Genomic DNA, 27,010 nt, shown 5'->3' on the forward strand with positions numbered 1-27,010 from the left:
GCACACACACACCATGCGCATACAGTCAGTCCTCACTGAATGTTGTCAACAGCTTCTTGGAAATGGAGACTTCAAGGGAAACAAGGTACAAAGGAAACAATTTTACCACAGGCTAACTGCTATAAACAAGAGTAAAGTCCCTAAGTCATATTTCCGGTCACAAAGCACCACAAAACTTCTAAATAAAGACCCCAAACACTTTGAATATTAAATGACAGTTTGTATTCCTTCATTTACCTTCCACCCACTTATTCCAGCTCAGGGTCTGGGGTGGGCTGGGCCTGTCCTGGCAGCTCAGGGGAGCAAGGCAGGAACCTACTTGGGGCACGGAATCCTTCCACCGCAGCACACACACACACACACACATACACCCTTTCACTCCTACTGAGACTAACGAATCCAACATGCACACCTCTGGGATGTGGAAGGAGGAAACTGGGTACGGGGGAAACCCATGCAGACAGGGGGAGCATGTAAAAGTTCCACACAGATACTGGCCCTGGCCAGAATAGATCCTTAGCTCACTGTGGTAACAAAAGGATGTAATAAAACACGTTACCCAAGCCCCTGCCGTACAGCCACACTGCTATCTTTACCTGGGACTTCTGATCAGACCTGGGTTCTAGTGTGCGCCTGTCTACCGAGCACAGGTCCGGAGACATAGAGCTTCATCTTCTAACAAGAGCAGTTGCAGTGGAATGCCATGATCAATAGCCTGATCAGAATGAATTCAAGAGAGAGAGAAGACCCTGGGCCCAGCAAGTGCAAACAACATATTCCAGTTGTTTTGAAAAGGGGCACAGAGATATGGAGGTAGCTAATTATGCAGAGACAAGAGAAGGGTTTTAAGATGGGAGAAATTACATCATGGAGGGGAAGTAGAAATCTTGTAGCGCGGGAGAAACTGATCACACTAAAGGGGAGAACTAAGAGAGTTCTTAAGTGGAAAGTTGCTAAGTCTGCTGCTTGGATTCTGCTGTTTGCTGAAGCAGAGTTGCTGCAGTCTGCTGCTGGCCCACAGTAGTATCCATGGCTTCCTTGACCCCCTACCCAAACAATAAGGAAAGTCCATGATGGATGGGGTTCAAACTGTATAAAATTCTGCTTTTGGGGGCTCAGACTTTTGGGACCTATCCCGCTGGGTCCGCCAGTGTGACAAATAAATCTCTCTCTCTCTCTACCTCTCTGAGTGCCGCCTGATTTCTCTGGAAAAATTGGCGTAATGATGAGAGGAGATGGCCTTGAAGGGAGGAGGGGCTGACCTCTAGGAGTGTGGACAGTATGTGCACAGTACAGGACAGAAGGCAGAGCCTGTGCGCACAGATAAATGTAACTGGTGACTACAGTGGTGGGAGCTCGTCCAAATTCTCCTGATGGCTTCTATTTTCTCAGTGAAATAAAAAGCAAGAGCAAAAGTGGACGGTAAGTTGGGGAGATGCAAGGACTAGAGAAAGGGAAGCGTCATGCGGTCATGCAGAAGAGCGGACTAGCAAGGGACGCAGCACATAATGTCAGCAAGTACTTTCTCAATGTCTGTCGTGTCCCAGGCACTTCTTAAGACTCTTCAAACACATGCCAAGCATATTTGAGACCTGGAGCTGGTGCGCCCTGGGGGGCCTAGCAGAGCATCGGGCCCATCCAGGTTTGCCAGGAGACAGAGCCTTTTTTCCGAGCTGCTGCAACAGCCTTCTAACATTCTTTTGAATTCTATTTGTTTAAGTGACTTTCCTTAAACACACACCTAATCATGTCCCATCTTCAGTGAAGATATACAAGATCTTGTGACAAATTGCTCCTAGGGAACTAAAAACAACACTGGGGTAAGGAGATGAGAGACTGACTTTTCAGATCTTGTGCAGTTTGCTGGGAAAAAACGAACCAGTAAATCCTCAGCCTAAAGTCTTCCATAGCTTCTCAGAAATTGCAACTTTAAGCAACGTGACTACTAAGAAACTAGGGCCTCAATGTGTTTCATTTGGATTTTCTCCATCGATGATATGAGGATGCGAAGACTGAACAAAGCCACCTCATTCGAGGAGCTGCTGTATTCACTATTAGAAAAACAAAATGCCCTCAAAAAAGTTTCTATCCTGACGAGAAAGGAAATCCCATAACGCTTTGCCTGTATGACCTTGCCAGCCTGGTGCCATGTCAATCTCTCTTTGGCTCTCTCCACTCAGGCACACTGGCTTCCAGCTCTGTCAGTCCGGCCAGGCTCTCCTGAGGTCTTTATGCAGGCTTTCCCTTCTGCCTCATCTTATCCTTGCCCCTCCCTTTCCTTTTTTTGCCAGTTAATTTTAAATCTTAAGTTTTGAAGCCACTTTTTCAGGAAGACTGCCCTGCCTGAATTCTCAACTCCCACTGCGGGAGCCCCTGGCAGCTAGTAAACCTGCTGTGCCAGGGTCAGGCCCCCCAGCTGGGCACTCACTCCCCTGGCAAAACATGATGAAATGTCATGAGCTGGCCAGTTTGTCTCATTGCTTCGCAGACTGGGACAGGGTGCGTTGGCGCCCAGCACAGCGTGGCACCCGCGGGTGCTCCCTCAACGTTAGCTGGACCACCTGCAGGTCTGCAGGCCTGTGTCCAGCTAAGGCAGCGGCGGTCAGGACAGAGGAGAGAAGGCAGCCAGCCGAGCCAAGAGCCAGCCCCTGACTCCCTTCCCTTTGCGAGGTCATGTGACAGCGCCTGCGTCCCACGGGCGCGGGTTGAGGACGCACCACCGCGAGGCCAGAACGTGGTGCTCCCAAGGTCTAAGGGTTTAGAGACTGAGAACGAAGGGTCGGGCCTCCCCAAGGCCGTCGGGGAAGGGGGCTGGAGCCGGGCGACGGATTCCCTGGGAGTGAGTCCAAAAGGGGCCTCCTCCTCCTCGAGTGAGAACGCTTGGCCCACGGGCTGTGACAAGAGCCGCGAGGCCGGGGCACGCACCTTCCGGGCCTCGAACCGCTGCGCGCACACAGCGTCCCCCCGCGGGTGGGGAGGAAAAGCGAGTCCGGGCCGCGCCTGCGCACTGGCGCTCGGGGCCGGGCGCCCGCGCACCCAGGCCCCACCCCGGGGAGGGCCCGCGCCCCGCCCCGCCCCCACCCCTGCGTGCGCACCGCCTAGAGCCCGCCCCCGCGAAGGACTGCCGGGCGCATGCGGCCGGGCCGGCTCACTGGCGGCCGGGGCTCAGCGCGCGCGGCGGCCACCGGGCTCTCCAGCGGACGGCGGGCCTTGGCGCCGGCCTCAGGTAGGCTGGCTCCGGGGCCCCGGGGCTGTTCCCGGTGCAGGACGCGGCGCGCGCGGAGCCCGGCGCGGGACGGCCCCGCCGCGGGGTGACGGGCAGCGCTCTCGCCAATCGGCGGCGAGGGAGCGCGCGGCCCCGGCCAATGGGCTGCGTGCCTAACGGGAGCGGGGCGGGCGGCCGGGCCCGCGCGGAGCCGGCTCCCGCGCGCAGGGCCGCGTGGCCGTCGCCGCCGGGCGGAGGGGCCGCGGGGGGCGGGGGGCGTGGGGCGGCGGGGAAGGCCGCGGGGCGCCGCGGCGCCGGCTTCCGCGTCGTTTGGCGCGACCGACCCGTGTCTGGGCTTGGCTCGGGGACGGAGAGGGCCCTGGGGGCGCGAGAGCCCCGCCGCTCGGCCCCCCTTCGCCCCCCGACGCCGCCAGACCCGGGGCCCGGCGCGGCCCTCGCCGCTCGGCCTCGCGCCGCGTTCCTCGCCCAGCTCGGGGGGTTCAAGGTCCGAGGCCGGCCCGCCGCGGCGGGGGATGGGCTGCGGCGGCCTGTGCGCCGGGCTCGGTGGGCGGAAGGGGCCTTGGGGCTCCGGGGGGCGATCGCCCCCGATGCTGACCCCCTCAGGGCCCCGCGGCCGGCCGCTTCCCCGCCCGGCCGCTGGGGCGAGGATGCTGCCGTTTAGAGAAGTTGGCTCCGTCTGCGTGGACACGTACGTCCACGTTCATCATTTTGAAGCCTCGGCAGCCGGGGGGCCGGCGATGCGAGGGGTCTCAACCCCATTTTACAGCTGTGAGGACTCCGTCAGGCTGCGAAGTGACTTGACAGTTCTCCGCACACAAGTGGTGGAGCTCACTGCATTACCAAACAAAGGGAAAGCTCTTTCCATCTTTGTTGAATTCCTCTCATGCATCCTGATTTATGTCACCTCTGTACTCCAAAACCTTTCGATGGCTCCACGACCTACAGAATAAAGTTCGGATTGGGCCTCTCCACACGATTTGCTCCCCTGTGTACATTTCCAGCTTATTTCCCACGGACACACCCCCCCCCCATCGCCAATCTCCCCCCTTTCTTGGCTCTATCTCTGTTTTCTGTAGATAGCCTTCACCTTTCTGTTTACTCTGTTGGGGTTCCCATGCCTGAAGTCCTGCAGCGAGTCTAGATCCATTGCAAAGTGTCAGGTCAACCAGGCAGGAGCAGACTATTCTTTTCGCTGGACTTCTCTCACCTCTTGTGAATGGGCCATGGTACTTTACCCCGGGCTTGCTACTGAAAGATTTCTGTTCCCTTTTCCTTCACCTTTTATGTCTTTCACATGTCCTGCTTTCAGCCAACACTGGATTACTCATTTATTTGTAAATGTCTTGTCTAACTGGATTGTCAGCAACTTGAGAAATGGGCCCAAATCTGATGAATCGTTGTGGTCCCCAAAGTGCCAGTCACACGTGCACAGTGGGCAGTCCACAAATGTGAGTAAATGATTCCTATCTGCCCCCCACCTGGTCTTTTGAGTACATTGGGATATTTTTTTCCAAGCACTGCAGAAGACACAGAATCTCCCTTATAGACAGGTGTTACCCTCTGTATTAAAATTGGAGTAAATCAGATGAATGGATGAGATGAGTTGTCTGTCGATGTAATCTACTCTGTAACCCACTGGGTGGCTGAGGAATTTCTGTGAACACCCAAAATTTAGACCATGGTGTAATCTGAGGGATATGCCTGGTTTGGACTTAACTAAAATGTAGCCCAGTCTGATATTCATGGGTCAACAGGAACCAATCAACTCTTAAGATGATGGAACAGTGTTTTCCCCCAAATATTAGGGACTGGGGTCAAGAAAGTTTGGGGAAACTGCTTACTTACTGTATGCCCCTTTTGGGACATCATAATGCACATTAACTTATTAAAGACTGGCAGGGGCTTTGCATTAAAGAAATCAATTGACTATTTAACCAGCATTTCTTTGATTTATCTGCCCATTAGACCCGCTTTGGGAATTCCGTATGCATTTCTCAGAAGTCAAGGAGCATGCTTTTGAAAATGCAACAGGGTGAAAAGAGCCTTACTGATTGGGCCGCTTCCTTACTGTTGGAAGGGGAAGACATTCTGCGCATTCTTAACCTCCTTGCCAAGTGTGGTCATTCCTGCTCCTGGAGGAGTGAAGCAGAGGGGGGTGGGGAATGCTTTAGGCAGAACTCCCTAATTTCCTTGTTCTTTCTTAGCTGTTTTTTTAAATTATGAATTGCCTTCACACGAAGTATTCCTGGAGGAGGGCGATGTCCTGACTGTACTAAAGCTACATCATCTTCAACTTGGTGATGGTGTTTCTCATGTTGCCCACAGTTGACTTTTCTGACCAAGTGATGTTTCTGCACTTGTGAAGCTGGGGGCAAGTGATGAATTCCTGCTGTCTCCTTTCCCTTTGCTCTTGCATCTGCCCTCTCCCTTTGTCTCTCCAGTCTGTTCCATTTCCTGTCACAACTGTACCTCTTTGGATTTAATCTAATCTGCCCTCTCTGAGTCCTGTGCCCATTATGTGCCTCAGACTGATTTATTATCTGGTGTCCCTTTCTTACACTATATAAATCTCTCCCTGTCACACCTGGAAGAGGTTGCTGACAAAGTGTTAGTTGTTATTAAATAACTGGAGAGCTACTATTAATTAAAAGATTTTTTAGATTTTACTGTAACTAATTTTCAGCATTGAAGTACTTCTCTTTTATTCTGCCTTTCACAACCAAGAGGAACTATGTTTTCTTGGTGATACAATGTAGTTTAGCCAAAGGCATTTTTGTGGGGAATCATCCTCATCCAAGATTTTTTTTTTTCCCCCCTATTAGGGAAAATTATGAGATACCTGCCTGTGTCTGGCAGGGATTTCAGCCAACATTTGGGGCATAGTGTTCTGTGCACATCTTAGAACTAGGTTGTTTTTATTAGATTGACTTTCAAGGTTGTTTGTTGTCAAAGCTTTAAACAAAAGGTGCTTTATTTGATGAACAGTTGCTTTTTAATTCATATTTGACTAAAGGCATTCAGTGATCCAGGAAATGTTGATTCCACATAACATCTCAGAGTCCTGTGACAGAAGGAAACTGAGGCACATAGCTCAGTTTCAAAGCTAGTAAGGGTCTGAGCTGGTGTTTGAACCTAGATAATTTTGATTTGTTGAGATAAATGTGATATGTAATTTTTCCTTTTCCCAGGTCAAAAAGTAAAATGAAGTACATTCTAGTTACTGGTGGTGTTATATCAGGAATTGGTAAAGGAATCATCGCCAGCAGTGTGGGCACCATACTGAAGTCATGTGGTTTACATGTAACTTCAATTAAAATTGATCCATACATTAACATTGATGCAGGGACATTCTCTCCATATGAACATGGTAAGCAAAATGCATTTCTTCTTTAAAAAAAAAAATTATGTATTATGTGGAATTTGTCAGTCCTTGAATATTGTGCAAAACTTAACTTCTACTTCCTGCCTTCTAAAAAGGCCCTGGCATAGCAGAATGATAGTTTTCTTACATGGACAGAGAGGAAGCAGAGATTTTAATATGTAATATAGTGATTCGAACCTAACGATTTCTGTAAATAGAAATAATAGAAATGATCTTTTTGGTGACTAAAGAAAATTTGTTACTTTTTTTGTAAAAAAGGAAATCTGGTGACTAATAACTATTCAAATACTGGAGAAGCAGCTTTTTTTTAGTGACCCCAAACTTTAGAAAAGGATAGATGAGAAAATGCTGTAAGGAAATAGATTTTGATATATAGATATAAGAAAGATCTAATAGCAAGCTCTCTCCAATGTCAGGGTGACCACGTTAAGAAGTAGATTCCCCTTGGTAGAGACATTCAGACAGGCTACTCGGCCACTTTGTAGAATTCAGGCAACGGGTGGATGCTGGGATCGGATGATCTGTAAGCTGGAGATTCTGTTTTGCTTACACTTTGCATAATATAAATGAACATCTTTTGAAATAAATGAAAACTTGAAACCATTAAGGAAGGCTGGGAAAATAGCACTTCTTTGCTATTGCTGAGGGCCTGTCAACTATGAATCTGTCTCTGTGTTACTAAATGATTAATTGTACTTAAAATTGGGGGTAGATGTACTGTTAAAACATCCTAGGTTTTGAAATTGTTTTCATATTCCCTCTTTCTAATGTTGCGGTAAGATCTATAAGGGTGAATGTACTCAGGACAGAAATCCTTGAGTAATAAACAGCAACAGGAAAAGATTGACACACCAGAGCCATGTTTAATATGGAATTCTTTTTTTTTTAAAGATTTATTTATGCATACAAGAGTTGGGGTACAGGCCAGCGGTGTGGGGGGTTGAGAGGATCACCAGAGACAGAGTGGGGAGCAGAGTAGAAAGATTGACTGTATGCTGCTGCGAGTCAGGAGAGGTCTGCGCTGCGCCTTGTGGGTTGCTTCCTGGTCAGCAGGGGGATTGAACTCGTGCTGCAGAGTGTCTTAACCCCTTGTGCCACCGCCACTGGGGAGGCCCTAATATGGAATTCTTGAGCTGAGGATGAGTGCTCTGTCTGCGGGAAGAAAAGAAGACAATTTTTCCTTTTCTGTTTTTGAGCTTGTCCTCCTGTTGTGATGGCAGGAACGAAGCATCCTGAGCAAAACTTCTAGAATGTGTTTCAAGAAGTGACTGTTCAAGACTTGGGGGCCACTGTGCAGTTCCACACTGATTAGTGTGAACCCAGAGAGTGGTTTTTATAATGAACACAGCCGAGGTGTATGTATCTTGTCCAAGTTTTGAATCAAGTCATACTTTCTGATCCTTTCTCAGTTCTTTTTCTGTCGGTAGCAAGTCCCTTTCACTGTAAGGTCGCCTCTGTCCACAGCCCTAGAGTCTGTAGCTCGGTTCCATTCTGTGAACCTTGTAACAGTTCCATGTAGCTCTTTCTGATTCAGACTGAGATGTTGATAGACTGGAAAACTGCAGTTAGCCTTTGGAGAATGGTTGGTGATTTTTCTTTCGTGATGTATTTCATTTTCTAGATGTAAATTTTTCTGCTTCCCATCAAGTCAGTGCAGACTTTTTTACTTGAATGTTTATAATTTGGGGCTTGAGTTTTGCTTGGCATATGTATTTTTCACTTACCAAGAATGTTCTCATTGTTCCCTGCAGGCGAGGTTTTTGTGCTGGACGATGGAGGGGAAGTTGACCTCGACTTGGGCAACTACGAGCGGTTCTTGGACATTCGCCTCACCAAAGACAATAATCTCACCACTGGGAAGATATACCAGTATGTCATTAACAAGGAACGCAAAGGAGATTACTTGGGGAAAACCGTCCAAGGTAATGCTGGGTTTGCCATCAAGATTTAAGAATCTTAACCAATTTAATTTCTTTTTTGTGTACAAAAAATTAATGTTTTATGTAATTTCAGCATGACGTGTCAAGGTGTTATTACTGAAATATGCCTTCAGTTGAAAATTCAGAGTTGTGGGGCTGTTTACTCAAAGCATAGTTTGGAGAATCCACTGCTGCTCTGGGAATGGCATTGAAGCTGTCGTCCTGCAGCCTGATTTGAGTCTTGAGAGCTGTTGTTTTTGAACAGTGAGGAGTGTGCAGTGATGAAGGCAGCTTGTGTCGTGTGTCTGGGACTTGTACAGACAGTGATGAGGAACCGAAATCCTGTGTGTTGGTTTTTAGGCTGGTGATTGGTGCCTAAGGGCTGGGGAGCCTGACATGTGGGCCTTTCTGCCCATCATATCCATGGGCACAGCTTCACTTGAGGTTTTGCATGGTGTTGATTTGATAAAAGTGTTCTCCTGCTTTAAAAAATGGTGGCATTAGAAAACCCTTAGTTTAGTAAAATGGTCTTAGTCTAAATTTGGGGTGGGGAGGTTCTGAGAAGTGGTTTTTATCTGAGTTTGGGAATAAATCTGTTTTTGGCTTTAGACTTAACTGAAAGTCAAGGGTCAAGCTGACAGCTGGCTCTGGTCTGGGACTTCCCTGGCCAGATTCTGGGCTGATTGGGTCACGTGTGGATTGTAGCTCTGCTTCTTAGCAGCTCTGTGAGCATGGCAGGTGATCTGCTTCTGAGATTTGGGTTCCTTTTCTGTAAAATGCAGATTATAATAGTATCTACCTCTATGGATTGTTAGGTGTATTAAAGAAGTTAAGTCAGTGTAAGTAAAAAACTCAAGAGTTTTTTCTAGTTCCTGACATGAAGAAAGGGATCAATTAGGAATTAAAATGGTCTTGGTTGTGCAGTTTGTGTTGAAGGCCTCCAGTGTAGTCATTTATGTATGCATTCATTCATCAAATATTTATTGAATGCTCTTTGCAGGGGGCCCCTCATTGGAGCTGGGGATACATGATGCAAAGACCAAGGAGGCCATTGTCCTCATGGAAGTTACCTTATGGGAGAGACAAAGACAAATGGATGAAATTCCATGTTTGATAGAAACTCTGAAGAAAACAAATAGAGTGAGGAGAGGGAGTGACTTGGGAAAACCAGTTTGGGCAGGTGGTCAGGGAAAGTCTCCAGGACCTCTGAGCTGAGAGGCCAGCCTTGGAAAGAGCGAGAGGAGGAGGGAGGCACAGCCTGTGCAGAGGTTCATGGCCACCAAGGACTTGGTCAGAGATCAGAGGCCATGAGGACTGGCACAGTGACCAAGCGGGGTGGTCAGAGTGGTAGGTGAGGTGGGCTGCAAGCAGTCAGGTTATAGAGGTTCTTTTGAATCTTGGCCTGGAGTTTGGATTTTACTAAGTGCAGTGGGTTTAAACTGCGAGTGTGAACTCTGATTTGCATTTTTTAAAGATCACTTTGGCTGCTGCGGCTGCTCTGTGTGTGTGTGTGTGTGTGTTTGTACTAGATAATAAATATCCATCCTTCTGCTTGAGGCACTGCTGGTTGTGTACCTAGCTATTTAAACTAAACTCTGCCCATAGGAACTTGCTCGCGAAGCCCTACAACTATGCTTTTAAGAAGTGTTTAGAAATGGTTGGCTTTTATTGAGCCCTGACATGCTTGGCATGCTGCTTAGATTTCACAGGTGCAAGCTCATAAAATTTCCACAGTTTTATGAAGTGGGAGCTGTTGCAACTCCACTTAACAGATAGGGAGAGCTAGCTTAGGAATAGTTAAGTAATTTGCCCAAAGATCCCCTGCTGGTGAGTAGTGGGACTGAGATTTGCATCCAGGCACCCCCAGATGCCGTGCTCCTAGCCGCTGTGCTACACTGCACTGTCTGCAGTGGATCGCCTGCCCTTTGGGAAACCAGAAATACCACAGGACGGGTTCCTGGCATTCTTTTGTTCCTGAAAAAACCCTCGGGCATGAAGTCCTCTCCTTTAGCTGTAAGCAGTAGGGGGGCCGTGGAGTCCACAGTGTAGTTGTGCAGCTACAGGGAACACAGGGCAGGTGTCTGGTGATGTCACCTTCGCTTTATTCTCTTGTGTTTCGAGCCAGAACTTGGAAATCTGAAAAGGTGGCCATGGGGACTGTGAGCCCAAGCCTGGTTAAAGCCATGTTAAGAGTGGTCTCAGAAACACTTATGACACCATTGCTACTCTGTGCAGGCAAAGAGTGCAGCAGTTTTGGTCACTGTAGTATAATTATCTCAGTTGATGCCAACTGAATTGGGGTGAGTTACATGTGTCTTTTCTCTTTCCCAGTTGTCCCTCATATCACAGATGCAATCCAGGAGTGGGTGATGAGACAGGCATTGATACCTGTTGATGAAGATGGCTTAGAACCTCAAGTGTGTGTTATCGAGGTTTGTATGCTTCTTTTCTTGAACTCTGTGTCCCTGTGTAGGTGATCAAAGTGTACGTATTTGCTCCTTAGTCAGCCATCAGCACCTGGTAAGACATTCCTGGGGAAGCCCTGGGCCCTCAGAACTGCACTGTGGTAGGTAAGGGCTTGTCAGTGGTCCTGGAATGGCTGTGCCCCCGAAAGCAACACCCTGTTGGTATTTATGTATGCATTTTGTGTGACCAGTGAGAGTGGCACGACACGCCCTCATCCACTCTGAAGAGACTTGGCTGGGTATTGACCATCCTCTGGCAGGACCAAGCATGAGGAGAGAGGTTCTGCTCTTCTGCTCTGCTGCTTCTCTGCTTCTCTGGGTCTCGGTGTCTTGTGAAGATAGAGGACTTAATTTCCAACAGTTTGCTTATAACTGATGTCTAATCCAGAAGTTGTTTATGACTAGCAGAGGAGATAAGATTTAGATTATTTTGCCTTGTGACGCTCATACGAATAAAATTCAGTCTTTCAGTTGGCTTTTCTTGAAATGATGGGTAAAAATCCATTGATAACCTTGAGGAATGGTGAGCATATCCAAAAAAAGTAACCTTGTAGGACAAAAAATATCTAATTACTATTAACTGCTATTTAGTTGTTAACTATGATTTAATCACTATTAACTGACATTTGTCAGACCCAGAGAGTCCACATTATGTTTTTAATGATCACTGAATTGTGGTGACAGAGTACTTTTGTTAGCGAACTAAACCACAAAAGGAGGGTTCAGTGCTTCACCTCTAAAATCCTTCATTCTTTTAGCTCGGTGGAACAGTGGGAGATATAGAAAGCATGCCCTTTATCGAGGCCTTCCGTCAATTCCAATTCAAGGTCAAAAGAGAGAACTTCTGTAATATTCACGTCAGTCTAGTTCCTCAGGTAAGGCATTCAAAGTTTTACTCTGGGGAATTGGAAAGGAGGGAGAATAGGTTGATTTTTCACTTCTTATATGTTTTAAATACTTGAGGTACAGAAAGCAGGGAATAAAGAACTTTAAATAATTGCTCTCGTACTTTTTGAAAAGGTGAAACGAAAAACATTTGGACAGTTGGTCAGGACAAATTGCAGGTGAAGATGGTGGATTGAACCTGTCTACTTGTCTACACTAAATGGTGAAACTCCACTACAACTTAGAGTAAAGGGAATATTTTTTTTTTAAAGAAAGAATTCATAAAGATAAATACTGTGAGAAGAATCAACAGTAACAAAAATGAGGAAGCCAGAGGGAGGGGAATGTCTACTGACCTAACAGGCCTAGGAGAGCTGGGTCCTCAGCCTGCAGCAGGGATCCCCAAGGGTCCAGGCATAGCAGCATCAGGTACCTCTGCTAGTGGGATGAGGAAGTTGCTGTTTCAGAGCAGTTAGACCCCAGTATCTACTTCCCTCTCCCTCTCATAAGCCCCTCTCCCACCTGGGCAGAGACTGAAGGCTTTCTCTCTGGGGAGGGTTTCCAGATGAGCACACACGAAGGACAGTCGAGAACAGCATAGCTGAGCTAAAAACATGGGGGTGAGGTATAGCTTTTTGCTGTTGAGATGATCCCACTTTCTCTCACTTGGTTCCGAGAATCATCACAGCCAGGCTTGGACCTTCCACATAGGAGATTGTAGGGTTCTTTGGGGGGGGGGGGGCGGGGGTTGGGAGATAAGTGACTAGCCCAGTTGAAAATACTGCCCTTGAGACTACCCAGTGAAACAGACTGACCAGATGGCCAGTGTGAGGACCCTGGGGTATAGGCTGCCCATTCACACAGAACTTTCAGTCAGCCTTTGAATATGAGCTGGCAGCCAGTGATACCAGACACTGGAAGAAAATATATGAAGTGCAAGAGCAAAACAACAGAAAAAAAGAAGTTGAGATCTGCAGGGAGTAGGAAACTTAAAAAAGGAAACAAACCAACTTTGTGAATTCTCAGAATTAAGAGGAGAAAAACTGCATCTGTTAAATTGGAACGGGATACTCTTAAGACCAGAGCATTCAGAAAACAACAAAAAAATTCTTGGGAATTAAAACCTGGATAGTAGAAATGAAAAGTTAAGAGAAAGAAGGTTGAGGAAGTACCCCAGGAAGTAGGACCTGAAGAGCAAAAGACAGGAAATAGGCCAGAAAATGTAAAACTAGAGGACTGGTTTAGAGTTCTGACATCCAAAATAATAGGATTTCCAGAAAATAAGGACAGAGTATTGGAAAGGAAATGTAATCTGTGCCCCCCAACCCAAATCAACACATCCCATCTTTGAAAGTGAAGTAGGCAAAAGCAGCAGAGCCCATTTATTTTGTCTATGGCTCTTTTGCATTGAAACAGCAGTCGAGTAGTTGTGACTAAGACTATAAAACCTAAAATATTTATTAACTAGCTCTTTATAGAAAAAGTTTTCTGACCCATGGTCTAAACAACTCAAGGAATTTTTCATCCATGAGTTTCTAAATTGAGAAGACCCAGTGAATTAATTGGAAAATGACCCATACCTAGACCTGTCATTGTGATAATTCAGAATAATGGCAGAGATTCTAAAATGCTCTGAAAGGAAAAATCAAAAATCAGTATGACATTATTAGACTTCTCAACAGCGATGCTAAAGCTAAAGATAGTAAAGCTGTTTCCTTGAAAATTTGTAGGGAAGGGCCTCCCCTGGTGGCACAGGCGGTTGAGCTCAGCTCAGCGCTGTCAAGCTGTCCGCAGCCTCTGCAGCACCGGTTCGATCCCTGCCAGCCGGCGAGAATCCCACGTGGCGTGGCAGACCTCAGCATTGTATTTCAGTCAGTCTGCCTGTTCTGTTCCCCACTCTGTCTCTGGTGAATCCTCTCACCCTCCCACGCATCTGGCCTATACCCCAGTTCTTGTATGCATGAATAAATAAATCTTTAAAAAAAAATTTCTAGGGACAATGACTTCCATCTTAGAATTCTGTACCCAGCAAATCTGTTAGTGTGAGAGGAGAGTTAACATAGTTTAGAATGTAAAAAACCCAGCATACCAAAGAAATGGACTCACCAGGGAAAACAAGTAATTGGACCAGGAAGGAAAAGAATGGCACATGGTTGAACCATAGTATTTAAATACTCGGATATGTATAAACACTGATGAGGGGCCCCAAGATGGCGGTTGCAGGCACAGACGATGCATGCGTAGTAGAGGGTAGGTTCCTTGTCTGACAGAAATTGATGGAAAATACCTCAAAGTCTTAAATCAAAAGATAAGGCTTAGAAAAGGGGAGGGGTAGGTGGGGGTAGGGCCCTGCTGTTCTTTAGCATAAACTGTAGAAACTGACTAATAAGCTATAAGGGCATGTAACTTTGACATAATTAAAAACTAAGTTTGATGCATGATCCAGGTCTCTATTCCCTTATTAAGAGGAGTTCAGGGAAAGGTCATACTTGAAAATTCCTTATCACAGAGAAATTAACTTTGTTTTCTTTTGTCAAACAGCCAAGTTCCACAGGGGAACAGAAGACTAAGCCCACCCAGAACAGTGTTCGGGAACTCAGGGGGCTTGGCCTTTCCCCGGATCTGGTAAGGCACTCGGGTTCAGCAGCCCTTGTGTGTCTGGTTAAGATCGCTCCTTCTTGGCAGGCGAGGCCTTGTTTTCCTGGCATGCTCTGAGTGATCTTTGATGGTGGGAAACTTACAGGTTTAGTGCTTTGATCTGGAGCTGCGGTTTACAAATACTTTTTGACCTGGCCTGTGTGAGGGCCTGTCTTCTCCTCTTGGCCCTTCATTTGTTCCCTTTTCCCCCCTACCCAAGAACATTAATGAGGAAAACCCCAGCTGGCTCTTGTCGTTCATTGGTACTGCCACGCTGTTACATTTCTCCAGTTTGGGATTCGGGAATTTCAGTTTTGAAAACTAATCTTTCCATCACTTGCATGCATCGTGCTAGGAGTTAACAGTGTGATGTCTATGGAGAAAAACCCAGCTTTGTATTCCTTCTTTTTATCTAAATATCTTATTTTCTTTGCTTCTAGGTTGTTTGCAGGTGCTCAAATCCTCTCGACACGGCAGTGAAAGAGAAAATATCTATGTTCTGCCACGTCGAACCTGAACAGGTAGGTAGAAATTCCATTTTCACACAAGTCTTTATAGTTTTATAGCTTCTAGTTATCCTAAAGTCTCAATTAGTTTCATAAGGCTTCTTGTTAGTTTATGACTTGAGACAGTAGACTGTTTCCTAGAAGAACTGGTACCTGCTGACCGTGGTTCTCCATGACCTTGACATGGGTTCCCCAAAACATACTTCACCTCTCCTGCCTCCCCCTTGCCCCACTCCTTGTCCTGTGAGCTCCATACTGAACTCTGCTCTTCTCTTCCTGTTGGCCTGGAGATCTCTTACTCATTTCATCCTTCAGCGCCAGCTCCGGACACAGTACTGTCTATGAGAAATCTTTTCACCTTAGATCTCATCTCAGAGTTAAATCCTTTCTTGGGCTACTTGTGTGCCTCACAGGTGCTGGTGGTGAGCCTGTCATGTGACACGCGCGCGCGCGCACACACATACACACACTCTCGCTTTTTTCCCTCATTAACGTTGTGCCACCAGGGAGGCCCTGACTTGAATTTTTAAATGCTCTCCCCATGTGATTTCAAGTTTGAGAACCACTGTTCTTAGGGCAGTTCCTATTTGGACATGATTTTGTTTTAAACTACATCATGGTTTGGTTTGTAAATTTATTTTTTCAAGAATATTTGATCCATGTTCATAAGAGATAAGTCATTAATTTTCTGGCCTAGTATTGCTTTGATTTTAGTAATCTATATGTATTTTCAAAAGATTATCCTTTTATCTTTTTGCACATCTAAAACATTTTCCCAGGGTCATATAGCTAGTAGGAGGCTTCCAGTGTAGGTAGTTTTGTTTGTTTTACTAGTAACCTTTGCTCCTTTTTAAATAGGTGATCTGTGTCCATGATGTCTCGTCCATCTACCGAGTCCCCTTGTTGTTAGAGGAACAGGGGGTTGTGGATTATTTTCTTCGAAGACTTGATCTTCCTATTGAGAGGCAGTCACGAAAAATGCTGATGAAATGGAAGGAGATGGCTGACAGGTTTGCCTCATAAGGAGCTGGGAGTTCTACACTTTTATCTCTTTTGTAGGCATGCAGGGAATTCAACTCTTTCTTTAGTACCTGTGCCATCAGCTCATGTTAGGGAAGGTCTTAATGGAAAGAGATGTTACAAAAGGACCTTCGCCATTGTGTGGTGGCATCTTGGCTGATGAGTCCTGGTAGAGTGGGCCCAGTACCAGCCTGCAGTGACACCTGTTACTCTCGTCTAGCCAAGAAAATCAACGCCAACAGGTGCCCCAGTAGCAGTGGCTTAGCATACACCCAAGGCCCACATGAATGGCTGGTTGTGGTGGAGCTTTTCAGGGCAGCATCCCAGTAATCTGAGCCGTGTTTGGGAACATGCCCCTCATCCCACACCAGAAAAGGAACAGCAAGGATGTCCAAGAATTTTCTTTCATACTGCTGCTGCCCGGTCTCATCACTTTGAGAACTGTTCCATTCTGGTTTCTTCCCTCACATCAAAGACTTTCACACAGCACCCAGACCTGGTATGCCTTGCTGTAGCTGCAAAGTCACAAGGAAGGTTTGGCCAGGGAGCACCCATGCCACTGCTCTGTGATACTTATTTTCATTTTGACATTTTCCCTTTCCGTCTTTGTCTGATTATATGAATATATTTTTTAAAGATTTATTTTTATTTATTTATACATACAAGAACTGGGGTATAGGGGAGCAGCAGGCAAGAGTCTGCTATGCCATGTGGGTTAGCTCCCCCCTGGCTGGAGATTGAACTCATGCTGCTGTGGCTGGCGATAGTGTAATCATGCTGAGACTTAACCCCTGTACCACCAGGGAGGCCCTACATGAACATTTTTATGTAGCTACAATTTTATGATCTTTTTTATAATATACTATGAACATTTTTGCTGTTACTACTTATACTATAAAATGAAGTTTTAATGAGTATGGATTATTTCACTATTCATTTACTTGACAATTCCTTCATCGCATTAACTTCTGTGAATTTTGTTTATGTCAATTTTTTTGCCCTGTGGGATTTAAGTTTGGTTTTTTTAAAAACAATTTGGGTAAGATGTTGAAGCCATCTCTTTATAACAGCTACTAAAAGTCTGCTTTTTTCTTTTTTTTTTAAAAGATTTATTTATTTATGCATACAAGAAATGGGGTACAGGCCAGAAGTGAAGGGTAGAGAGGGTTCACCAGAGACAGGGTAGGGAACAGCACAGGCAGATTGACCGGAATACACTGCTGCCCTCAGTGGGCGAGTCAGGAGAGGTCTGCTGCACCATGTGGGTAGTTCCCTGGCTGGCTGGGGATCGAACCTGTGCTGCAGTGGCTGTGGATAGCTTCCTAGGTTGCATCTTAATCACTTGCGCCACCAGGAAGGCCCAAATTCTGCTTTTCTTTACAAAGCCTGCCATGTTGTTTTGAAAATTGCTTCCTCTTTATTGCTCTATACATGGGACTCAGATAATAGTTGCTTCTATTATGTAGTTCCCAGACTTGTTTTTCTTTTCTTTAAGAAGCAATTTTGATGTCTTGGTGGTATTTACATTCTAAGTAATTTAGTGTTTCTTGACCTTTGTTTGATAGATACGATCGCTTGCTGGAGACCTGCTCTATTGCCCTTGTGGGCAAATATACCAAATTCTCAGACTCTTACGCGTCTGTCATTAAAGCTTTGGAGCATTCTGCACTGGCCATCAACCACAAATTGGAAATCAAGGTGAGGGATGGTGCAGATACACATGAACAGGGAGGCTGCCTGTGTTCCCACAGATGGTGCACATGTGTCAGCTTTATATCTTTCGAGCTCAGAATTGCTTTGTGTTAAGCTGGGCCAGAACTGACAGCCCCACGCAGCTGTCCTTGTCACTGGTGTGGTTGACTTACCACGTGTCCAGGTGTTTTGTGCTGCTGAACAGCTTCCTGTAGAATGACTACTATATGTGTTTTAAGACTTATGGGATCTCATTACTGCCCTGACTTAATTTTTGCTAGTTCTTTGATTATTTTATCCCTGTGGAGATAGTCTGTGCTTTTCATGTGTTAGGTGGTAGAGGTTGTAAGATGAATAAAAAGTTGGAAAGGTCTCAGGTATGAAGGGGACACATAGAAAAGAGGGTGGACCTGCCATGGTAGACATGTGAGGAGGACAGACTTCCTTAAGGAGGGACCCCTGGAGGGGAGATGGATGAGGCAGAGGGACGACCATTCTAGCAGAAGGCAGAACACATCCAGGGGCTTGGGAACTGAGGAAGAGTTGAAAATCAAGCAGAGGGAACATGAGCTGGAGGATGTCTGGAGACATCTGGTGAAGGCCGGGTCATCAGCTGGGCTAAACCTGGCTCTTACTGGGGATTCTGGGAAGTTATGGCAAGAAGTAATAGGAAGGAGTAGAAAAAGGTGGACAACCTGATACAAAATGGGCAGAAGATCTGTATAGACACGTCCATAAAAGATGCCTGTGATTACATGACAAGATGGTCAATACTGTCCCTTGTTAGGTAAGCAAATAGAAATGAACTAACAGTGAGATACCAACAGGTGCTCCTTACAGTGACTGGGAATTCAGGTGAGAACTGGGCACCCCCATGTGTGAGTGGAAATGCTCATGGTGTGGCGACTCTGACAGTATATGTAATGCAAGAGAAATGAAGATGCATGTCCACAAAAAAATGTTTTTATACAAATGGACCCACTGTTCAATATAACCCAAATCTGGAAACAATCTTAAGTGTTCAGAGGGAGCCAGTGGATAGACAGACTGTGGCATAATCCTACAATGAAGACTGCTCAGTAATGAAAAGCAGCAAACTAGTGTCATGCACAGCAGTTGTGGGTAAAACTTGAAAGCAATTCTACTGAGCAGAAGCCTGACATAAAGGCTCATGTTATTTTGTTCCATTTATGGGCTCTCTAGAAGAGGCAAAACCTGTGAAAATAGAACCTAGAAATGAGGTCCAGGCAGGAAGTGGGGAGGAGATTGTTCTGCAGTAGAGAGGGACAACTTTTGGGGAGGGTGTTCATTTTTGTATCTTGATTGAGATGGAGGTTCATGCCTTTGTGTGTTTGACAGAACTCATTGAAATGTTTGCTTAAAGTCCATGATTTTATTATATGTAAATTATACTTCAGTCGAGTTGAAAAAGTTGAAAAGCAGTCTGTGTGGAAGATGGACTGGGGAGAGTGTGTTTTGAACAGAGAACACTTGCACTCTAGTTCTCCTGGGGCTTAGCTGAGATAAGGTCCTAGACAGAGCGGTGAGGGAGCCAGTTTTGGGAGTAGACAAAGGAAACTCTTGTGCTTAAAAACATGAGAAAGATCTCAGAGTTTATATGTAAACTTACGAAGTTTCATATATGGAGAGTATTATTTTAAAACTTTAAAATGAAGAAAGATGGAACATGATGTTATTTGGAAATGATGATAGGCCACAGCTCTGGAGTTACGAGCTGCATCCTCTCCCACCCCGTCTGCCCCCCCAGTACATAGACTCCACGGACCTGGAGCCTAGCACCTTGCAGGAGGAGCCTGTGCGCTACCATGAAGCCTGGCAGAAGCTCTGTAGCGCCAAGTGAGTAGGGTTCCCAGCCCTTGTTTCCCGGGGGTTTTGGGTGGTTTTAATGAGCAAGGTGCTGTGTGTTCATGTTCTAATAGTAGGTGACCTACTTTTTAAATATCTTTTCGTTAGCTATTTGTTTTACTGAGGCAATATTGGCTTAAGACACTGCGTAATTTTCAGGTCTACAGCTTTATATTTGAACATCTGTATAGACTACATTATGATCACCAAGTCTGGTTTTCCTCTACCACCCTACAATGGACCCCCCCCCACCTTTTAATTATCGAAGGCTGCATACTGTATGACTTAATAAGCCTCTTGAAAATACAACTTAGCAACATAGTTGAAACTGAAGAAAATGTTCTGATTTTAGTGATATCATTGGCTTATATACATCGGTTGATGAAACTTATTTATAACAATGTTTCACCCAGATGGTACCCATCAATACAGTCTCACAAAGAGTTTGTTTTTTGGCAGCTATTATTTATAATAGTCAAAAATTAGGCAGAATTTTGAATTCACTAGAACAACGGAATGTGATGGAACCATACAGGTAATGTTGAGACCCTCGGTCGGTGTGGCCCTGAGCTGACAAAAGATCCTCTTCCTGCTTGGGCACTTTCAGCCAAGAGATAAACAGTATATTGCTATATGTGAAGCATCAAGAAAGAATTCACACCCAGGACAGATTCTGTTTTACTGTTCAGTATGCTGCCTTTTCACTTGTCATAAGCCTCTTCTAATGTCACTAAGGAAAGTTCACGGTCATGTGTGCATTTTTTGAGGCCATGTATTTACTCACTGTCTTGAAGCCAGTCACAGACCCAGGAACACAGGCTTGGGAGGAACTGCATGGCGTCTTGGCTGTGGCTCCTTGGGTGGTGGTTGTGAGCTGGACTGGTGGGAAGGGGCTGCTGTGCTGTGTTCTCTTGTCCAGTGGAGTGCTGGTTCCGGGGGGATTTGGTGTTCGAGGAACAGAAGGCAAAATCCAAGCAATCGCCTGGGCTCGGAAACAGAAGAAGCCTTTTTTGGGTAAGGAGTAGGAAAAAGCAAGAAAAAATTCATCTTTCTAGACAACTCAAATAGAAGCCCTTATGGTTCTATTTGGAAGAAATCCAAATTCTCCTTTGAAATGAAAAGTTTAAGCTTGTGTGTGTGTGCATTCCATGGCAGTTCTCTCATGGAATTCTGAGAGAATGAAAGGCAGCTAGGAAACTGTGGCCATCAACTGAACCCAGCTGTTTGGCAGGACATGTGAGATTGACTTAATGTCGGCTTCACTTGGCATACCAGCTGATTAATTGGATAAAGTAAGTGTGGATGCTTCGTGGTGATGTACATTTGAGTAATTTTCAACTTAATCAGTTATAACTGGGAAATTAGAGAATAAGAAAACTTATGTTCAAGTACTGAGTAGAATATTATTTCTAAAATCGAATACCTTCTAAAATCTGGAATCTTCATACATACTTAGACCCAGTTTTTTTAATTTGATACAGATAAAAGCATAACAGCAGGGATGCTTCTTCACAGCAGGAAGTCATGCAAGTTTGTGATTGTGGTTCTGTGAACACAGGGCATGAAGTCCATGGCAGGCTGGTGGGAAATGGGGGTGGGGTCCCCTTTTCATTGGAGCTTCATTTCTTTCTCCCTTCTACCTGCAAGGTGTGTGCTTAGGAATGCAGTTGGCGGTGGTTGAATTTTCAAGAAATGTGCTTGGATGGCAAGGTAAGGCCCAAGAAAAAGCCTGTGAAATTCTGTGCTGTTTTCTGGAGGCATGAAATCTGGTAAATGTTGGTGATCAGGAGCTATGGAGGAGAGTTGGCTGGTGTACCAAAGGGGAACTGTTGAGTTTATTGAGGTGAAACTGGTCTGGTCTCCTATTTCTTCCTGGAAGGAGGGAGCACAGCTTGTTGGGTGCCTTGGCTCTGGGGATCCTGCCACTTCCTCCCCTGAGCTGGTACCCTGAGAGAACTCTGACCTGTGAGGCTGTCAGTCCTATGAACTTGGGCTCTGGCGTGGTCAGACCTAGGTTCAGATTCTGAGTTTCTCACATGATTGATTTTAGACAAATTACTTAGCCCTTTTGGGCCTCTGTTTCCTCTATCAAAGAGGGTAATAATGTTACCTACTTTACATGGTTGCAAGAATGAATGCATGAGAACAGTCCCAGCACAGTGCCTGGCGAACAGGAAATTCTCTGGCTTACTGTTGCTTTGTACCTCCACCAGACCACCTCAAAACTCAGTGGCTTCCAACAGCAGTGGTTTATTATTTTCTGCATTCTGTGGGTGGGGTGGACTAAGTGGGCTGGTTTTTTGTGCCGCGTGGTGAGTCTGAGATTGCCCTGCCAGACCCTGGGCCCTGCTTGGCAGGGCTGTTGACAGGGTCTCTCCACGTGGCTGCTCGTTGCCGACTGGCTCAGCCCCAGCCTCCTCAGTGTGCTGACCACCAACTTCTAAAATAATGAGCCCAGTGTGCCAACTCTTCTCAAACTTGCTAACATCTTGTGGCCACACAGGGTAAATCCTGGGGGTGCAAGTCTCTGGGAGCAGCAGCTCTTCAGTCACTGTTAACGTGGGAAGTCCGGCTTATGGAGCCTAGATTTTATAAGTTATAAGAAAAATAAACAAAGGAAGCTGAAGGAATGTGAAAGCAGTCTGACTTTAGGACGGACAAGCAGTTCTTGGGCACTTGCTGTTGGGGCTGGGTTCTGTTCATTCTTCTGCGAGGCTGCCTTACAAGCACCCCGAGGGGGTAGTGGCTCGGTGTTGTGGGCAGCAGTCTTTAGTTCTGGCTGTTGAGCTTCTAGCAGGGGCCGCCTGACCATCCACGCCCTCAGAAGAGCCCTGTGGATACCCAGGACTCGCCTCACAGCGGTGACCTGCCACCCACTCAGGTTCCAGGTGGTTGAGTGGCCTGGTGATGAGCTCTTTTGCAGCTGAGACCTGGCCCTGTGCAGGCCCAACAGGTGACCAGCACCTGGCACATTCATGTGGAAAGAAGGAGGCAGAGTACCAAGAACTGGCTTCTTTTCCTTTTAGTTTTTGCTGGTGGTTAGAAGGTAAAATTCAGTGAAGGATGAAAAGGTTATTTAGGCTTTAAAATCAGTTAGTTTCTGATTTGGTTGTTGATTAAGGCAACTGAGTAAGACATGTAAGGTGTTGTCACTAACATCAGTATTTTGATTTTTCAGATGCCAATTCTACGGAGTTTGATCCTAAGACCAATCATCCTGTGGTGAGTCAGGTGTCTGGTCCTCAGCAGGGTCAGAAGGGTGTGGAAGGGCTGCTTTATAGAAAGAGGTAGATGGTTAGACAGGAAGTGGGACTACTGGATCCATCCCAGAGTGCCCGAGTGCTTGCACTTTTGGATCCCCTGCAGAATAAGAACTAGTTTTCCTCATTTATTTCTCACTGCTTTTCCCAGTTTGCCACAAAGTTTTAAAGACAGGCACCACCCCAGCCAACTAGGGGGTTTCCTGATTAAATTGAATCTCCATCCCTGCTTCCCAGACTGATGACACACTTACGTAGGCATTTACTACATCCAGACGACGTCCTCACAACTTTAAATATGTTAACTCATTAGTCCCAGCCAGCCTTGAAGACAGGTACATTATTAGAGAGCTGCTGGAATATAGCACTGATTTCCTTAATGGTAACCAAGACTTTTTGAGGCCGACAGACCTGGTATCCTATTATGTCTTCTGTCACATGCATGTGGCTCATGGGGAGACCCAGTGCCTTTATTCATCTTTGAATCCTCAGCCCAGGAATGACAGGCCTGCGATCAATACTAAGGACAACGAGAAACAGGACATACAGGACTCTAATCTCAAGGCACTTGAACAACATCAGTATTTGCTGACCTGAAATAAGACTTCAGAAGAGCCAAGGTTTTGAGGCATGGAACCTCAGGGTGGTAGGGGGCAGACACAGAAAAGTCCTCCATGTCAGAAGATGCTTGGGGAGCACGGGACTAAGCAGGCTGGACTCATGGCTGAGGTGTCTTGGCCTGTCTATATCCCAGATGTTCACTGAGCTTCTCCTAGGACAGGGTGACCCTCAGTCTGGTAGAGGGGACGTGTTAGGACTTCTAGTCTGCACCTACGCTGCTGTGTCAGTCTTTCAGAATGTGTTCCAGACAGTAACACTCAGCATCCAAAGTGCCAGGGACAGAATGACCCTGGCAGAGACCCTGTCTCACCTGCAGTTCATGAGGACAGGCTGCAATCTTTAGCTCTACCCAACAAAAGTGTAAAATGATCATTGGGAGGCATTTTCCCCTGTGCCAATATTTCTCTTAACAGGAAAGGCTGGGGCATTAGGACCTGCTCAGACTCACTCCGTGTAGGTGATCTGTCTCCTAAGGAAACACTGTTTGAACACCTTCAGGTCATCGACATGCCAGAACACAATCCTGGGCAGATGGGTGGAACCATGAGACTGGGCAAGAGGAGAACGCTGTTCCAGACCAAGAACTCAGTCATGAGTAAGAGCTGCCTCCCCAGCCCCAGTCTTGGGGCTCAGGAGAGCCAGGCTGGCTTTTTTGTTCTTGCTTTTCAAATTCTTTTATCCTTTCCTAGTCCTGACCTTTTGGGATACACTGTAATGGTCAGAGAAGCAGTGTGGGTCTTAGGCCACAGGCTGTCAGGGACCAGGGGGCCTTGGGTGTGGATGACTCCTGAGAGTGAGTTCCTTAAGTGAGGTCCACATGGTCTGTTACTTTTCAACACTATTGGGTTGAACCATATGAAACTGGTGAAATTTGACTTTTGTCCCATAAAAACAGCAGTTTCAGTGGTTCAACCTAAATTTTATTCTAAAAGTACTGAAAAGTGCTAAGAGTTTAGGGCCTCCCCGGTGGCGCAGCGGTTGAGCAATGGGTTGCAAAGCTGCCCGCAGCCTTTGCAGTGCTGGTTTGACCCGGTCACCCGGCGAGGGTCCCACATGGCGCGCAGACCTCTCCTGCCGCCCGCTGCTCCCCTCAGCAGTGTACTTGCCAGTCTGCCTGCTCTGTTCTCCCCTCTGGCTCTGGTGAATTCTCTCACCCTCCCACGCTTCTGACTGTACCCAGTGCTTGTATAAATAAATTAAAAAAAAAAAAAATGCTAAGAGTTTAGGGGAGAATTGGGAGGATAGTGTTTAAGAAAATTAGTTTGATCCCCCCCCGCCAACTGAAAAATTCAGTCGTTAACAAATGAGGTCTTGGGGGGTGTGAGTTCTGAAAACTCTAGTTTCTGTGAATTTGGGGCCTCACCTGGCAGCTACGAATTTTCAAATGCAGCTTATTCATGTGCGGCTGCCAGGTGCCAAGGAGCTTTGACAACCAGGACCCAGCTGCATGGTGCTGGCCCTGCAGCCCTGAGGGGCCTACATGTAGCTCTAACATGTCTCTTACCACAGGGCTGGGTTTGGTACACCTTGGTCTGTTCTCTAGGACAGTTTGTAGCAGAAAAGTTCCTTGTACTTCAGTGATCACATCTGGGGGGTAGTGGTGAAGGTCTGTTTCTGGTCCATTTTTCTTGGTGTGGTCACAATAGTCCAAGCCTGAGAATTAGTCTAAATCATGGTACTCTGAGCAGGTGGCTATGTTTGGCAGGAGAATCACGGAAATAATCATTAGAAGTCCCGACTGCGTAGATGATACAAGTCAGCTGGGAAGCAGGGAGTAGAGGTGAGATCAGAATTCTTTACGTGAGTCTGCTCTTCTCCCAGGGAAACTCTACGGAGATCCGGATTACCTGGAGGAGAGGCATCGCCACAGATTTGAGGTGAGGATTTGAGCTCTGTGACCTTCTCTTTTCTGTTACTCTGGAAACAGCACACTGAGAATCCAGCAAAGTTGCTTTTCATGCTTTAACAGGTGAATCCAGTCTTGAAAAAGTGTTTGGAAGAACAAGGTTTGAAATTTGTTGGCCAAGATGTTGAAGGAGAAAGAATGGAAATTGTGGAGCTGGAAGGTAATTAATTACTTAGATAGTTGTTTTTGGAAACAGTTGCATATGGAAAATTTAGTGAGGTGTTCTTGGCATGCAGGGAAATATAAAAATGTAAGGAAGCAGCCCTGTCTTGGAGGTTGGGCACCTTGGTGACAGGTGCCTAGAGTCTGGGAAGCTCACCCTGTGCCCCCTCCCTGCCTCGGGCAGCCAGCTCACCTCTGGCCTCAGTGCGTCGTCCTCCGAGTAAGAGCTGGACCAAATCCCCCTTCTGATGTAAAAAGTAACCTGTGTGACTCAATCCCGCAGAACTGGGGAGCAGCAGGGTCAAGGAGCCTGAGAGAAGCCCCCTTTGGCCAGGAGGGTGATTCCTTGCGGGGAGGTTATCAGACTCGCATGCTCTCCGGTACCTTTCCCCAGGTTCTAATTTGAGAAGCTGTATTCAAATAATGTTAGGGTCTGTGGAAATGTGAACTATCTAGCAGGCTCTTTTCATGTTTTACACCTTAGGCTTATATACATAATGAAGCCATTTCTTTTGCATTTCCATTTCAGATCATCCCTTTTTTGTGGGAGTTCAGTACCACCCTGAGTTCCTGTCCAGACCTATCAAGCCTTCCCCACCGTACTTTGGCCTCCTTCTGGCCTCTGTGGGGAGGCTCCCGCATTACCTCCAGAAAGGCTGCAGGCTCTCGCCCAGGTAGGGTCACAGTCACTCTTCTTCACTCCTTGGGGTGGTCATTGGCTCATGACAGCGAGCTGCAGACAGTCAGTGCTCAGCAGAACCACAGGCAGCAGGGAGGCTCGTCGGTCGCCCTCCCCAGGGTTTTCTCCGGCTGTGTGTCCCCTCTCTGCAGCATCTGGGCTCCAGGACCACATTTGGCAGTAGGATGCTGTGGTCCATTGGGAACTGGTTTTCACAAGGTGTCTGCCAGAGCCCTGTGGAGTTCACACCCTGTTGATACCTTTATCCAGAACCAGCTAATTATGCTGAGTTGGGTGGTTAGGGTATCATAACTGAAGTAGAAATTGAATGGGTATCTTTTATAACTAGAGGAAGAAAATCCCTTGATGGCTTCATGCTAAATACATAATATTGTCGAGAAGCCAATTTCTGGTTGCTGCTGTGTGTAGACAAGTGTCCCTGTAGGGGTGGTAGCTTCAGAACCAGGGAAGTAGAGTGAGTTTTTGGTGGGAGATGATGAATAAACTGTCTAAATTCTACAGGGATACCTATAGTGACAGGAGTGGAAGCAGCTCCCCTGACTCTGAAATCACTGAATTGAAGTTTCCATCCATAAATCATGACTGATGATAACGTAAGTGGTATTTTTAAGCTTTAATTAAAAAGCAAAATGATGCTCACACTAGGATTGCTAACACTGGGATCATGAATATTTAGTGCTGAACTTTTTTATCTGCCGGAGAATGAAAGGGCAGTGTGGACGTCAAATGGGTAAACCTGCAAAGGTACAGGGCACCTGTCTGC

The 27,010-nt window shown here is 46.3% G+C and overlaps 1 protein-coding gene across 1 annotated transcript; it reads left to right on the forward strand.

Moving 5' to 3' along the window:
* Nucleotides 1-6,421: 6,421 nt before the first annotated feature.
* Nucleotides 6,422-26,833, forward strand: CTPS1 (CTP synthase 1; the record flags this gene model as incomplete). Its single annotated transcript, XM_084243316.1, has 17 exons — nucleotides 6,422-6,593; nucleotides 8,360-8,530; nucleotides 10,859-10,959; nucleotides 11,751-11,867; nucleotides 14,419-14,502; nucleotides 14,955-15,035; nucleotides 15,879-16,030; nucleotides 17,606-17,738; nucleotides 19,501-19,589; nucleotides 20,518-20,612; nucleotides 21,246-21,308; nucleotides 22,777-22,820; nucleotides 23,978-24,074; nucleotides 25,301-25,356; nucleotides 25,449-25,545; nucleotides 26,077-26,221; nucleotides 26,749-26,833. The coding sequence occupies exons 1-17, from the start codon at nucleotides 6,428-6,430 to the stop codon at nucleotides 26,831-26,833; spliced, it is 1,776 nt and encodes a 591-aa protein (XP_084099442.1). The 5' UTR covers nucleotides 6,422-6,427.
* Between the last annotated feature and the right edge of the window lie 177 nt (nucleotides 26,834-27,010).

Source organism: Talpa europaea (assembly GCF_964194135.1).
Source record: "Talpa europaea genome assembly, chromosome: 9".
Classification (NCBI taxonomy): Eukaryota; Metazoa; Chordata; class Mammalia; order Eulipotyphla; family Talpidae; genus Talpa; species Talpa europaea.